The sequence below is a fragment of the Misgurnus anguillicaudatus genome, chromosome 24 (assembly GCF_027580225.2).
Source record: "Misgurnus anguillicaudatus chromosome 24, ASM2758022v2, whole genome shotgun sequence".
Lineage (NCBI taxonomy): Eukaryota > Metazoa > Chordata > Actinopteri > Cypriniformes > Cobitidae > Misgurnus > Misgurnus anguillicaudatus.
Genome location: NC_073360.2, coordinates 47,778,713 through 47,793,504, shown reverse-complemented (window position 1 = coordinate 47,793,504; position 14,792 = coordinate 47,778,713). Strand labels below are relative to the sequence as shown.

Here is a 14,792-nt window from a genome sequence, read left to right as displayed (position 1 = left end):
AAATCTAAACTCCATGATAAACCTTAAACTTACTTCAAATAGCAGAGCTCAACACAAAGGATGTTTGGATTAATCTTTATTTACGAAGTTACAGAAGATGCAAAAGTTTTCTTTTTTCTTTTGATATTTAATTAACTTTAATGACAGAGAGACTTTTAGGTTAGGCTGCAATAAAATGTTTATTCGTTTAAGACGTACAGTAACCAAATGTTTAGTATGAAAATCACCAAGACAGCTATTTTGACATATGAGCATTTGTCCGTTTAAGCCAAGAGGACGCGAACATGAAGTCGTTTAAGCTCTGGCTGTGCACGCGCACTATCGGATATGCGCGTCGCGCTTTCAAGTTCAATGTGGCAATCCAGTCGAATTAACAATCATACAGAAGCCTATAAAGATCACGTCAAGAATTAAAACATGGTGCTGGGTTTTGTTGTAAAAAGAATTGGCAATCTTAGACTTTATTCAGTCCACAAGAAAATGACCACACTCCCAGCATATACGGTGAAATCATGTAGCAATGTACGACTTCACTTACATCATTTTAAAGAGATTCCAAGCATATGTAGACATGGCATGATGGTATGAAAAGTATTCGTTAAGTTACAGTAATTTTTCTGACGCGTTTTTGAAAAAACGTCACTGGAGAGATAACAGAACGCGCATTATGTATATTTTCTTAATTTTGTGAAAAGCACAACATTCAGTTTTTATAGACACACAAAAATTACATTTTAACGTTTTAAATGATGAATAAATAATGTCTGTATGTCCAAAATCAGCAGAGTAATCCAAGTCTCTTTGCGCAGTGATTGAAAAATAAAGAGGGAGGGTTATTCATAATGTTTGTTTTTAACAATGTGCTGCGCTGCCGCACGTCGAAAATAAACATAGCGATTAAGTGAAAGTAGCGCATTAAATTTGGAGTGGCACACGGGGTGGCCAGTGACATGTCAAGGGTGTCCAGTGCCACCCTGGACACCCCTCTGGCTCCGCCACTGCTTTTATATCAAGTGAGAAGGAAAGTAGGGATAGTTGGATTTTGTTGGGTTCCAGCAGATAAAGGAGTCAACGGAAATGAAGTTGCTGATGAGTTAGCAAAAAAAGCCGTTGGTAAGAGATTCAACTGATGTGAGTGTACCACTAGGTAAAGGAGAAGTTAAGTCAATTATCAAGAAAAATATTAAAAAGAAATGGCAGGAAATATGGGATAATGACATGAACGGTAGACAAGTATAAAATTAGGAAATATGTAGAGACTAATAAGAGCATAAGAGAAAGAAATAGGAAGGAAGAGGTTATGTTAACAAGTTGGTCATTCAGGATTAAATGCAACATTAGCTTTAGTAGGAGTGCATGAGATTGGTTTATGTGAGTTTTTTAAGGAAAAAGAAACCGTAGAACATGTAATATGTCAGAAATATATTCAGGAGAGAACAAAATTAACGGAGTATCTTAATGGACAAAAGGATTTAGATTTGGGGTATATATTAGGAGTGGAATTTAATAGAGATAGCTTATAGGGTGTTAATGGAATTTATATATAGTATAGGAATAAATTATAGGATTTAAAATTGTTTAAGGGCAGTTTGATTTGACAGGGTTCTGTGTATGGGCTGGACAAGCTGGAGACGCAGCGTCAGCTTATACCGGAATTCTGTTTTTTTTTAATGCACATGAAATGAGGAAATGGATAATACGAAACAGTAGGTGGCGGTATGTGCTTAGTTCACCAGTCCGCCAGAAAACGAAAGAAGAAGACGTGACATCACCGTGATGACGCAGTTCCCGAATAGCGTTTAGGAATTCGCTGGCGCCCTGGCAATAATAATAATAATTAACAAAAAGAAATTCGGTGGCGAAATTATCATCTCTCGTAATGGACGAATCATCAATTTCACCAGGGTAAGTTCTCGATTGATAATTTTTCATATGCACCAAAAATGAAAACTGACGTTTCCCCTTATTTCAGCTTTAAATTGAAAATTCGTCTTTTATTTAGGGTAAAATACGCAGTTGTCATAATTTGGTATTACACACTGAAAAAAAAGATAAAACTGCACATTTTAGAGTGGCTTTTTTTGTTGCCAGCCAAAGGCACACGTTCTAATCAAGATCTTGATATGGCACACCTGTGAGGTGGATGGATTATCTGGCAGGAGAAGTGCTCACTAACACAGATTTGTGAACAATATCTGAGAGTAGTTGTCCTTTAGTGTGCATAGAAAAAATCTAAGATCTATAAGTTCAGCTCATGAAAAATAAGGGGGAAAACAAAAGTGTTGCCTTTATAAAAGATACTGTATTGTTGTTGCCCCCCTCCAAACAATTTAATTTTAACAATTTAGTTAATTGTGATTTCCTGTTAAAAATAAATATCAACCTAAGCTAGCTGTGTTTTCTTTTGGAACATGCTGGTTAATTGTGTCTGGATCTTTTAGACTGGACCAGCTTTTGACCATGCAGCTTAAACCAGCATTGACCTTACTTTAACAACTCAAGACCTACCAGTGTTACAAAACACAGCTAGCAGCCCAACTTGACTTTTTCAGCAAAGATTATGGAAATAAATGTAATCATGAAAAGCGAAAATGTCAATAAATTCTATATTTTCAAGCATTGTTTTGCATATATTTGTAATGTCTGTTGAACATCAGGGATTTTGGAAATTGAAAATCTTTGTCTTTTCAGAGGTGATGGGCAACTACAAGCTTTCTTGGAAGATGCCTCCAACCTGCTGACCAACCTAAGCAGTAGATTGCAATCAACACATGAAGACATGGACTATGTTTATCTTAAAATTGAGCAATTTCTTAACATACTATCTAGATTTTCCGAAACCACAGCAATACCTAATGCTGTTGAAGTGCAAAGAACTCTGGTCCATGCATTACAGCTGTTAGACAATTGTCGCGGCACAGTGCTCAATGGTTACAAAGCCCCAGTTGTTCTTTCAGGAAAAAGAGGGCGTCCACGTTTTGACATATCCAGAGAACACCTTGAATTTCTTCTTGAGTTTGATTTTACTGTACCAGAAATTGCAAGACTTTTGGATGTGAGTGTCAGAACAATTAGAAAAAGAATGACGGAATGCAACTTATCAGTGAAGCAGTATTTTACTGATGTTTGTGAAGAGGACCTCCAGAGAATTGTGCGAGAATTTCTTTCAATCACTCCCAACTCTGGATACAGAATTGTCTCTGGGTATCTAAGGAGTATAGGCATAAGGTATGTTATAGAAGACATTTTACACCATTGAATGTTCACAAATGATTACAAATCAGTTTTACACTACTAGTTCTTCCTAAGAATTTCGTAGTCAGCATAAAAATCACTGCAGTAAACTGACTTGCAGTATCACACGTGGCCCAGTCTGTGAAATGCCAGCTTAAGACATTTTTTGTAATTTACTGTATTTTTCATAAAACCATCCCACATAAATTACATTCTTAAATATAAAATTAATATATTTAATATTGACTGTGTAAGACCATGTCAACGATTGAAATCATAGTGTAAATAGTCAGTTTTTATGATGGTTATATGGTTTATTTCACTGGCCGGCTCACATATGTCTGCATTTGTGTTTAGTTAGTCCATGACCATTAGTTCCTGATAGATTATTGCATACAAGATATTTTTATTACATTTTAGTAAATCAAAATAATCATAGGCAATACATTATAAAAAATGTAATGCATTGTTTTATGCATTCCCCCCAAAAGGATCACCCACCAAAGACTCAGAGATACTGTTAGATCTGTTGATCCAATAGGAAGTGTTTTACGAGGCCTTGAGGTGAGGATCATACCTAGAAGACCTTACTCTGTTCCGTCACCGTTGTCACTTTGGCACATAGATGGCAATCACAAGCTTATAAGGCAAGTGTCTTTTTATTACTTTTACTATGTAATTAATATTTAGGTGCCTAAGCATGAATAGTTACTGGCTACAGGGTGGTGCTACAATTAGCTGTTTTATCTTTTCTAAGGACACTGCAACTGTACATAATAATTTCAATCTTTTATATTTTGAATCATTGCTTTAAGCATTAAAGAGATTGCTTATCAGTTTCACAGCCTAATCCCAGATGATGGCTGTAGTTCCCTATTTTGTCACGTAGAGTGTAACAAGATGTAAAAAAATTTTGGGGCAGTTTCCCGGACAGTGTTTAGATTAATCCAGAACTAGGCCTCAGTTAAATTAGGGCATGCAAGTAGTCTTTACAAACAAACCTTACAAAAACAATACTGGTGTGCATCTTAAAACAAGACAATGTCAGTGATATATGTAAAAAAAAATATTTGTACTGACATATCTTAAGTTAAGGCAGCTCAAACATGCATTTTAGTCTGGGACAAGGATAAGTCCTGTCTGGGAAACCGCCACTTTAAGTATAACCCTCCATAAGTGTTTTGACTAGAAATTAATTTTCAGAACCATGATACACTTAGTTAGTTTTTGATAGTGTTTTAGTGTTTCATAAATTTTTTTATTTGCATTCAGTTCGGTTTTCTTATGAAAATAAAAATACAGATAAAGAATATTGTTAGACAAAACGTAAGTCCATACCTTATTAAACAAACGTTACACTATATAGACAATATATTAGATGTGTCTTAAATATGTTATAGTGTTATTGAAATTGTAAACATGTCATATGTGTATAATGAAGCAAATCCAAAAGAGTGGTATTTTTATCTATTATTCTATTGTATTATTGTTATTAGCAATCACGTGGTTCATGTGGTTCTTTGAAGAAACTGATATTTTGCTGTTTTTATTGAAGATGGCGAATAGTCGTCCATGGAGGAATTGATGGGTATAGCCGAAAAATAATGTATCTTAAGGCCAATACCAACAACAAGGCTTCAACTGTGCTGCAATGTTTTTTGGAGGCTGTACAGAATTATGGATTGCCTGTTCGTGTCCGAAGTGACAAGGGTGGCGAAAATGTTGATGTAGCTCGTTTCATGTTAGAACATCCTTTAAGGGGACCAGGTATTTTATTGCAATACACTATTTCTGTATTTTCCTAACTATAATCTCAATCATATACACGCTAGAAGTTAAGTGTCAAATAAAATTATTATGCCTGTTTTTCTGAAGTTTTTGCATCACTAACCAAATTCTTTATTTGCAGATAAAAGGAGCATGATCACAGGTCGAAGTGTGCATAATCAGCGCATTGAGCGATTATGGCGTGACTTATGGTGCTCAGTTCTCAACAACTACTATACCGCCTTCCATCATCTTGAGGACTTGGGCTTTCTTGATCCCAACAATGAGTTGCACATGTTATGTCTACAATTTGTCATGATTCCCAGGATAAATGCACATCGCGAAATTTTCAGAAGCACATGGGACCGACACCCACTTTCCTCACAAGGCAACCATTCCCCTCAGCATCTTTGGGTTTCAGGACAAGTATCAAATACAGATATATTGTGTGATCAGGTGATTTAACCCCTTAGTAGTGTATTTCTGTATTTAATATTGGTATTACATGAAACGTATCACTTTCAACTTGTGACTCTTTTAATGGCAAGTTTTTCTTGTTATTTTAGATGGAAGCTGACCAGTTGGGCATTGACTGGGATGGACCAGTTGTGACTGAGATTGATCAAGAATCAATCATTTCTGTTCCTGAACCCAATTTCTCACTTAAAGGAGCAGTTTGGGCCAAACTGCAGGACACCATTGACCCTTTCATGCATAGTAAGACATTTGGCATGGAGGTTTATCAAGAAGCTGTGAGAGCTGTGTCTGCTTGCTCTTTGGATTGATTTAATTGAATTTAATAATTGAATAATTGTTTGATTGACATTAATATAGTAAATAATTGTAACTGGTTTGTTGTCATGTACATGTCAACATATACACAAACGATTTTCAGAGTAAATCCTCACATAAATGACATTACAAGGCTGTGTATTAAGTAATTATTACTTGAATTCCTGCTGTATTGTATGACTTGAATTAACGTTTGTCACTTCTGCTATTACATAACAAACATTTATTTATTTTCATATCTTCAATACAATAAGTAAAATATAAAAAAATGTGGTCTTAAACTTTTTTTTTTTTTGATGAAGTTTTATAGCTTTAAAATATGCAAGGCGTTGCTTATCAAGGTTAAGCCAATCAGAAGCCTAAACGTTCTTAGATTGCGTGCTATGTTATGCTCATCTCAGCGCGCCATTTCTCATTCTAGCTGCACAATGCGGAGCGGTCGATTGCCGTAAGTAGATAAGTTATAACTACGTTTATGAGTTTAACTAAAATACATAAAGTATATGTATGTATGACGTTTCAGTATTCATATGAGACTAAACTTATATATATTTTAATCAAACTACATTTGAATAAAATCACATAAAAACCGTAAAATGGCAATAAATTATCTCTGTTTTTTCTGTAACACGAGTTTATCTAGCCTGTTAATGCATCAACAGTGCATCCTGTGCATTTTTAATATTTGTGTTGAAGTTTTTTTTAATACAACAACGTTACATTTGAACCCTTTCGTCTGAAATTGTGATTCGTGTGATGTGGACAGTGTGTATAACAATTGAAATGTTTTATAACCTTTAGTTCATTGAAAATTAAATAAAATTCCGAAGTTCACCTTGCGTTCAAATGACTAACATTAATTGGTCTATCGATAAAGACTTGCGTTTCTCTGGGAAAGGTAGGCGCTAGGCAACCTGTGCGCATGCGCAATGTCGGACTCGGAAGCGCCCCAAAAGCTGCCTTTTGGCGCAAATTGAGCGAAAGAAAGTTATGATACAGTTGATGTCAAGTTTATAATATTGTTCGGAAGTTTAGTATCAAACTTTTAACGGAGTTAAATTACCATTTTACTTTCCCCCCGCCAAATGACGACATATGCATGCCAATAATGAGAACAACTTCACCTAACGTTACGAATACTACAACAGTAACTTACATACTCTGTGTATCTTCGTTCTGAATCTGATCTTTAACAAAATGCCAGTAGATCAGCTTTTTGCTCAACATCTAGTATTTTTGAAGAAACCTGCCCATATTAGAGAGGTGATAAAGATGACGAATAAAAATAGGATGAGACATTATTATTATTATTATTATTATTATTATTATTATCTGTTCTTGGATTTCATATAGACCTTTTGCGTAGGGCTGGGAATCGATTAAAAAGAATTGATTCGAGGCGTTAGGAATTGATTCAAAAGGTTGGAATCGAATCATAAGGAGAATCGACTCATCTTTAAGTTTTTTTTTTTTTTGTAACACAAACCGCGGCCTGTAGCAGATTTCATTTGTCAACACAATCACGTCACCTGTAAAGAAATAAAGTTCAGACTAAATAAATTGATTTATTCGTGTGTAGGCAATCAGCGAAATGACTGACCCAATGAAATATTTAGAATCGGTTGCTGGGCGGGGTTTGATCTTACTCGTTGTAGTTTAGGACAAGTAGTATAACTCGACAGCAACAATAAAGCACACTTACACTTAGTCTGGTGCTATTTTTTAAGTTTAACTTGTAAGTTATGTGAGAACTAAAAAGTTTGTATGTGTAAAATGCAGTAGCGCCTCACTGCAGAACGCGACATCCAGGGGGCGGGGTTGGATTTAGATCCAGGGGCGGAGCTGTATCCCGATCCAGAGATCCCATTGGTCGGCAGTTTTACCACAAGACACGTCATACACGTGTTGCTGCGTTACCATTTCCGCATTAAGTCGTAACTAAATTAAGTTATTATTTTGACATAACTAACTTTACTTATGACTACAATAAAAGTAGTGCCTTTAGGGTGAAATGTAAGTTTTTTGCTATAATATTTTGGAGTAAAACATTTCGGGTAAGCCTACTATGAGTAATTTTACCACATGCAGTTTAAGACCTATTAATGGATACAGTATAAATATGCATAATTATAAAATATATAGGCTATGGCATGTTATTTAGAAATTAATAAATTGAATGTTTATCTTGTATGGACTTTGAACTTGTTTTAACGCGTCTTTGCTTACAGCCATTAGGAAACAGGTTTCCCTCGTAGATGGTTTACTTTTTTTATTTGCTAATAAAAGATATCAAATAAATTTGTTTTTATATTTACTCGTATAGGAATAGCTGTGTTATAAGTGGGATAATGTACAAATAAATCTCTTCAGTGATATCAAACTGTCGGGAACGTGTCCGTACCTCTCCTTACACCTAACTGTGATACTTTCTAAATTATGAATCTTTCTCAACTATATTATTAATCAAACATACACTTAAATTGATAAGAGCAAACGTTGGCGACCACAGGTTGCAACTAATTGCGGGCTGCAACAACGCAAATATACTGGTTCATTTGGCGGAACAAAGTATATAAAGTGGGAGGAGTTGGATTTAGATCCAACCCCGCCCCCTGGATGTTGTGTTCCGCAGTGAGGACCATCTCGTAAAATGTGCATGAGTCTGTTCCTGAACAAAATGCTTTTAGAATTTAACAGGGATTTTAGCTATAGTTTTATGATACTGAATGAGATATAAGTACCACAAATAAATAAAAATATCTCTCCACATACATTAGTGTATGTATACGTGTGTGTAGGTATGTATGTAAATAGAATTTACCGCATATGATGAACATATTCCTAGTCATAACACTGTCTATACTATCTACACCTGATGCAGGAAGCATGACGTGACAAATCCCTGAAGTAAATGCCTCATTATGACCAAGCAGCACTCGCAATATGTCTAAAATGAAGGAAATAGATTTGCAACAGTCGCATTGTCACGTCCAGTGTAACGTGGCACGGTAAGACGCGACAATTTTAGACATGGTGCTGGTATAAAAAATACTTGTAAATAACAGTGAGAAATCGAATGAATCTGGATTTCAAAAAATCCAGAATCGAACAGCCCTACTTTTGGGAGCAGTTACATCACTGAAAGCTGTGTGCGCAATGTGGTTGCAGAAAAACAGTGGAAAAGAATTCTACAGGAGTGAAACAAGCAAGATAACTCGCTAGAAAATGTCTTGTGCTGCTGTTGGGTATCAGAATAGTAATGGCAAATAAAAATGGCCTTCATTTTTATAGAATATCTTTGTCCAAAACACCATTTTAGGATAAACGTAGGTGATTATGGTTGCAAGCCTGAATTTTATTAGTAATTAGAATAGAAAATAATTAGAAAAGATGTCCGGTGTTCTGTCGAAGTCTGTTTAATCACTTCACACCGCTACTGCAGAGCTGTCACTTTCTGCCACCAGTTGGGCTCTACCCACAAAATATGTCATCTCTATTTATAAACATGCGAAAAGTCTATATTGTATGTTTATGTATTTAAAGAAGTTTTTTGGAAGGCATTAAACTTTTGTGGAAATAAAAAAACATTTATTTATATGAACAGTAACAGAAAGACAGCAACAACCATTACAATCCACTTACAGTACAACAGAAATGACCACATATTTACATTACACTACAAAAAGTAATTACAGAAAAGATAAAAATTAAAGTAAGTATAAAAACTTACAAAATAAAACCAAAATAAAAACTACATTTATGAAAGGGTTTTAAGTTAATTACAACAAAATATATTTTTATAATATAAAAACTGACTCAATATTTAGGAGTAACAGGTAAAGAAAGGAAAAACATGTCTGATCTCCCTTTTTAACTTTATGCACAAACATGTAATTTCTCCTTATAAGGACTTGTAAAATTTTCTCTCGTGAAAATATTTCTCTAAATTTTGTAAGAGCATTTTTTCCTTTCATGAAAAGTTTTAAATATTTAAAGATAATGAAACAATTCAGTACAATTGCCATTTCTTAATTTCAACTTATTTTTTCATTTGTTTAATAAAGATTAATTTCTGATATAACTGTTATTTAATTTTTGTTACAGAGCTGAGAGTGATCGTGTGATGGCATCTGAAATGCTTCTTAAAGCATCTCAAATGATTAGAGGAGAACATGATATTGCATCTTCCACATATGCCCAAAATCATTCAAACAGAAATTCACTGTCCCCAAACCTCATGCAAAATTGTCCATCAACTGCTATTCTGGCACCCTTGCATACATCTATTCCATCATATATTCCATCACAATTCCAGACAACCACACTGTCTTCCAATCCAGGCATTGATGCATCTTCAGTTCCCAGAGAGTCACTCACAACTACCCAATCCCAAAACACCTTGCAAAGTTATCCATCAACCTCTATTCTTACACCCACACCTACATCCAATAACATTCCTTTGTATTTCCCAACACAATATCACACCACATCACCAAATGCCACATCCACACAGTCTGCTGGCCAAAGCTATGAATCAGAGTATCCAAAAACAAACAACCTGCACAATTTTCCCAAAACATTCACTCCAACACCTTCATTTGCACACATGCCAAGACATCCACAAAGATTTACCAAAAGGACACAACACACGGAGTCATTTTTAAGGGGGCTTTTTAAGCCATACTCAAAAGGCCAAAACATAAAACAAACAACCTATCAATATGTCCAAACATTCTGCTGTCTGGCTAAGAACAGCAGTGTTCCCCCATCCCAAAGTGAAAGGCAGACTCTGGCTTTGTCTGGCCTTGGGTGTAAGAGGGTAGTTCTTGTGTGCTCATCAGGTGCCTTTGAGGAATTGAATGGACAACTCTTAAATGCATACCCTGCACTAAAAGAGGCCCATGGATTTAAGTTAATGAGGTGTAGTCGACACCAACACTTAATTGATATTACAATGCCAAACACTGGGTATTCCATCCCTTACTTGAAAGGCCAGCGTGGCTTAAATAAGGCCACTGTTTACATTGCACCACTCCAGAAAACCCTTCCCTTGAAATCTGTAGAGGCAACAGAAGATATGGTATGATGTGTGCTTTAAGCAACAATATGAATGTAATAGAAAATTTTAATAGTTAAGTTTATTTTAAGTACTAATTAATGTGAATTTTTCAATTGTAATTTTGTAATAGGATTCTGTTTTATGTTTACATGTTTAAAGAACTTGTTAAAGGAAGTTTGCCAGGAGTGCTCTGCATCTATTCCACTTTTTCAGCTGGAGCAGCATATTGAACTATGCAAAAGGTAACCTCTCTTCGGTTGCATCTTTAATTTAAAATGCTATATTCAAATTTGACACTTTTGTTCAATTACCGTTTTGTTTGGAATGTGCATCAAAATTATTAATTAGGGGTCAAGCCACGAAGTGGCGTAGACATCTATTGTTATTGTTAGTTTTCCTATTATTATTCTTCTTCTTCCCCGTTCTTCCGCCATTGAAGTCAATGGCAGCCCATAGAACCGTACGTAGGAAAGTTATGAAATTTGGCACACGTGTAGAGGACAGTCTTAGAAGTTACTATAGCAACATTGGTGTGTCTAACTCAAACCCTGTAGTGCCACCAACAGCCCAAATATCCACTTATATTCATGCTCATAACTTCTGACCTGTGAGTCCTATAAACTAAATTCTTGTTTCCTCTGCTTATGATTATTAAATTGCACTCTATGATGTCATTTCTGTCATGAAAATCTCTCCGCCATTTAGAATATTCCGTTAAACCTACTTTTTCGAACCCCTCCTAGAGCTTTGTGTGATTTGCATGTCCTTTTGTATGTAGCATCTAGAGACACCACAGACAAAAAGTTATCAAAAAGTTATCAAAAGCTTTTTGATAGACCAATGCCCCCTAGTGGTCAAGAGATTTGAGGCTATATCTCCACATCTCTTTATTGTATTTACACCAAATTTGGTGGGTGTTGTCATGACCTGATTCAACATTTATTGTTTCGGCCAGCGCCCCCTAGTGGTAAAGTGATTTGAGGCTATATCTCAGTATACAGTGACACCATACAGTCAAGCTCAAAATTATTCATACCCTTTGTAAATATGACCAAAGAAGGCTGTGAAAATAAATCTGCATTGTTAATACTTTTGATCTTTACTTTAAAAAATCTACCAAAAATCCAACCTTTCATTTCATGAACAAACATCAAAACTAACACAAAAAGGAGTCACTGAGCACAAAATGAAGCTTTAGCCAGGACAATCCCAGTCCCCTGACCTGAACCCTAAAGAAAATGAATGGGATGAACTGAAGAGAAGAAGCACCAACATGGAGCTGGAATCTGAAGGATCAGGAGAGATTCTGCATAAAGGAATGATCTCTGATCCCTTGTCAGGTGTTCTCCAAACTCATCAGGCATTATAGGTGAAGACTCAGAGCTGTTCTCTTGGGAAATGGAGTTTGCAAAAAGAATTTAATTAAAGGGTATGATTAATTGTGAGCAGTGTGTATTAGAGAAAAATATTTCTCTCAATGAGATTTTAAAATTATTCTTAACGATGCAGATTTATTTTCACAGCCTTCTTTGGTCATAGTTACAAAGAGTATGAATAATTTTGAGCTTGACTGTATATGGCGCCGAGCACGGCAAAACAAACGTGAGGCTGTTTCTTTGCACAACTTTGGTGTATCGACACGAAACTTTGTACGTGTCATTACAGTCATGACCTGAGGGTGCATGCAACTTTTCGTCACAGCACCACCTAGTGGTCACGAGATTCGAGAAATGCCTATTTTGCTTATAACTACTGCAAACTTGAGTGTAAAATTATGGGAGTGGTCTTATTAGATTCCTTGAGGAATGCCGAGTCAAACGATACCAAATGGTTTTCGGTTGGCCATTTTGGGTGTCGGACATTTTTAATTTTGTCTTTTAAGTTCAAGTATTTCAGAAACGCAATTGTGTATTGTTATGAAACTTGGTATAGTTCATCAGCAACATGTTCTGAGAGCACTTGTAAACTTTTCGGCGCCCCCTAGTGGTCAAGAGATTTGAGGCTATATCTCCACATCTCTTTATTGTATTTACACCAAATTTGGTGGGTGTCATCAGTGTCATGACCTGATTCAACATTTATTGTTTCGGCCAGCGCCCCCTAGTGGTAAAGTGATTTGAGGCTATATCTCAGTATCACTTTATCGTATTTACACTAAATTTGGTATGTGTCATCACAGTCATGGCCTGAGGCACCATCTATTGTTTCGGCACAGTGCCTCCTAGTGGTCTCTAGAAATAAAAATTGCTTTTTTTCTAAAACTAATGCAAACATAGATCTTAAATCATGACAGTCATCACGTATGAATAATTTTTTGCCATGTTCGGCTTGACCCCGGTATCGCTGCTTGGAGCTATATTTACAATTGTTTTTGTTAGATAAAATATTTTACATTTGTGTAGATTGTATTATAAAACACATGCTGCCAATAAAAACAAGTTTTTGTTGGCAGGTCCAAAGGACAAGATGATCAAACAGAAAGTGACCGGAGTACTTCGTAAGTCTTGTTTACTTATTTTTTTGTGCTGTGAGAATTATTCGAGTTAAATCTGAGTACCTGGTTTATTAGATGTGATATCATATTACTACCTGTCAAGTTTCATGCAACTGATGACACAAAATGCCAACTGCGTTAACTGCATCAGCACTCCCATTGCCGCCACTCTCTTCTCTCTGTTTCACTCTCTTGCTCTCTTTTTGTTCAGCATGTGCCCGGAGAAAGTGCTTCATCCGCACATATTTCTAAATTAAAAAATCTAAAGTTCTAATTTGACACTTAAATGACGCCAAGGCAAGTCTGCATTATAGATGTGACTAGGGCTGGGTATTGTTTAAAATCTTTCGATCCGGTGCCAATTTCATTACCTCAGTTTCGATACCGGTTGCTAACAATACTTATTTTGATAACATATGTTTTAAAATCCATTGAAACATTAACAAAAATACATTAAACACACAACTTTTATTTTTCACCTTAATTAAAACAAATTCTGGTAACACTTCTCACTTTTAAATAAACTGGTTGTGCTTTTTGGATAGGGGTGCGCCAGAAGACACACATATCAGTTTTTTTAATGAAAATATGGAAACAAAAATAAAGAAATGAAGACTATAATTAACACTGCTTTATTTTATGAAATGTAAAATGGTATTTAGCTTGGACTAACAGTATTTGTGGGTTCATTATAGCTGCAACTTTGACAAAAAGTTATTTAAATGGATGACTGAGTTTTACTGGGAAGATTTGTATGCATGTTTGTTTATGTAAACAATACTCAACTTCATAATTATCAAAATATTAAATACATTTGGGATTTTTAAAATGAGTAAAATGCTTTAAATGTCATTCAAGTGAAATTAGCAAACCAGTAAAATATAATTTTAGTTTGTTTTAAATAAGGAGCTAGGCTTGCAAGCAGTGTTGGGCTGCGCATGTGCGTCAAGTTTAAACTATATACTGTAAAAAATAAGTTTAAACGCATCGTCCATTTTGGGAGATGAGGGCATGAAGGTTTTGCTATGCGGAGAGACAGGCATGAGTATTTCATAAGCATTGAGACACACAAGCTGTGTCTGTGGGTCAAGTTTAAACACCTTGTCGAGACTGTTGTGGGAGACGTGCGCGTGAAGTCTTGCCATGTGGAACAAGGGGCGAGTAAAACAAGCTTAGACACAGGCTGTGCATGTGCTTTAAATTGAAACCCCTCGTCACTTTAGGAGAAGCGCTGTTTTGGTTGACGTGCCTTTCATGGAGACAACACGGCCATACTTGCACTAACTCTATTGGTAAGACAACTGTCACAAAGACTTTCTGTATATTTCTCATATTGTATCCTTTCTACACTTGTGTTGGGTGACTGCGAGTTGGACTGCGTGTATTTTCAGAAGTTCTCCCCGTCAGGTGGTGGTGGACAGCCAGTCGCCGGCGCATTAGGTCCTT

At 35.8% G+C, this 14,792-nt stretch overlaps 1 protein-coding gene and 1 long non-coding RNA gene across 2 annotated transcripts; both read left to right on the top strand.

Moving 5' to 3' along the window:
* The first annotated feature begins 1,769 nt into the window (after positions 1-1,769).
* On the top strand, positions 1,770-3,875 carry LOC141361431 (uncharacterized). Its single transcript, XR_012367498.1, has 3 exons — positions 1,770-1,905; positions 2,692-3,228; positions 3,726-3,875. It is a non-coding gene; the product is annotated as an uncharacterized lncRNA (long non-coding RNA).
* Positions 3,876-4,792: 917 nt separating this feature from the next.
* LOC141361414 (uncharacterized) lies at positions 4,793-6,052 on the top strand. Its single transcript, XM_073862569.1, has 3 exons — positions 4,793-5,001; positions 5,144-5,457; positions 5,568-6,052. The coding sequence occupies exons 1-3, from the start codon at positions 4,839-4,841 to the stop codon at positions 5,784-5,786; spliced, it is 696 nt and encodes a 231-aa protein (XP_073718670.1). The 5' UTR covers positions 4,793-4,838; the 3' UTR covers positions 5,787-6,052.
* Positions 6,053-14,792: the final 8,740 nt, after the last annotated feature.